This window comes from Glycine soja, chromosome 14, assembly GCF_004193775.1.
Source record: "Glycine soja cultivar W05 chromosome 14, ASM419377v2, whole genome shotgun sequence".
Lineage (NCBI taxonomy): Eukaryota > Viridiplantae > Streptophyta > Magnoliopsida > Fabales > Fabaceae > Glycine > Glycine soja.
The window spans coordinates 50,340,169-50,341,420 of NC_041015.1; the positions used below are offsets into that span (position 1 = coordinate 50,340,169).

A 1,252-nucleotide genomic window follows, 5' to 3' on the forward strand; every position below is an offset into this window, starting at 1 on the left:
TTAAGAATCAAATTGTAGCAAACATGTGGTGCTACGCGTAATACAGTGAAATATACATATAGGAGCCAACCATGATATCCTATGGACCATCATAATAAATTTGAGTTGTTACTTTTTTATATTCATACATATATAACAGTCTAGTATATATATAAAAAAAATCATCAAACAAACAAAAAATACATATAAAACAAATATTTGAATTCATTGTCAAGTTATTATCTCCCCCGTACTTACACTCTCTTTCATTTATTTCAATGAAAAAATAAGTTTTTTTTAACGAAACTCGATCTACCAATAATTTCATATCAACAATACAATGACAACAACAAACAAGTATAAAAACATACCAAACCCTTAACGTTGTTAACCGCAGGTACTTACTTTGCCGGTAACCTACGACCAACCCTCAAAGCACCGGGATCAACCACATCTTCTTCTCTACCACAAACAGCACCATGCCCTAGCCAAAACCCTTTTCTAACCTTCTTCTTTTTCGTAGTCCTTCTATTTGTAGAATTGTCGGCACCCTTGAAAAGTTTGTTGTGCTTATTATCATTATTAGATTTAGAATCCTCCGCAACAAGACCACTAAGTTGCCTTGAAATGCTTTGTACTTCATATTCATCAAGAAGTGACAATTTCTTGGCGCGAATCGTGGGTGACCCTTCACTTGGAGCTTCTTGAGCCATTATTCTCATTGCTTCTAACTTGTAACGTGAAGGCCTTGGCACACGGCGAGTTATTGTAGCATCAAACTCGCTAATAGTTTTCCCCTTAGAGCCTGAGTTGTGTTGGTACCATGCCCATGCAGCTGCCTTCACAAATGCTAAGTCATTATTGTTGTTGTTGTTATCTTTAGAAGGTTTTCTTCTCTCCATAAGAAGGGTTAGAAAAGAGAACTTGGAGGCCATGAGAATGTGTGGGAAAATGAAGTTCCACGCAATGCAATAGAGCAAAGTAGCTAGTGGTAGGTTTATTTAATTCGTTATTCTATGTTGTTGTGGTTGAATTGAGCACTTCGTCATGTGTTAAGAAAGGTATATGTGACTTTCTTGCACTGTGGTGTGTGTGTGGGTTGGGCCTTAAACGACCTCGTGGTGATGTCAGAAATTAATAGGATCATTTAATTTGGACGCGTGGATTGGGCCCTACTACGAGAATCTGTTCGTTCGTTTGTTTGTTCTAGTTAGAAAAATTGTATTTGTTATGACTTGTCTATTAGAGGGTGCTTTTTATTCTTGTGTTCTTA

The 1,252-nt window shown here is 36.8% G+C and overlaps 1 protein-coding gene across 1 annotated transcript; it reads right to left on the reverse strand.

Moving 5' to 3' along the window:
• Positions 1-380: 380 nt before the first annotated feature.
• Positions 381-914, reverse strand: LOC114384188. Its single transcript, XM_028343844.1, has one exon. The coding sequence runs from the start codon at positions 912-914 to the stop codon at positions 381-383; it is 534 nt and encodes a 177-aa protein (XP_028199645.1).
• Between the last annotated feature and the right edge of the window lie 338 nt (positions 915-1,252).

What these genes read in the sequence shown, in the direction of transcription:
- LOC114384188 (XM_028343844.1), bottom strand. Translation starts at nt 914, where the DNA reads ATGGCCTCCAAGTTCTCTTTTCTAACCCTTCTTATGGAGAGAAGAAAA.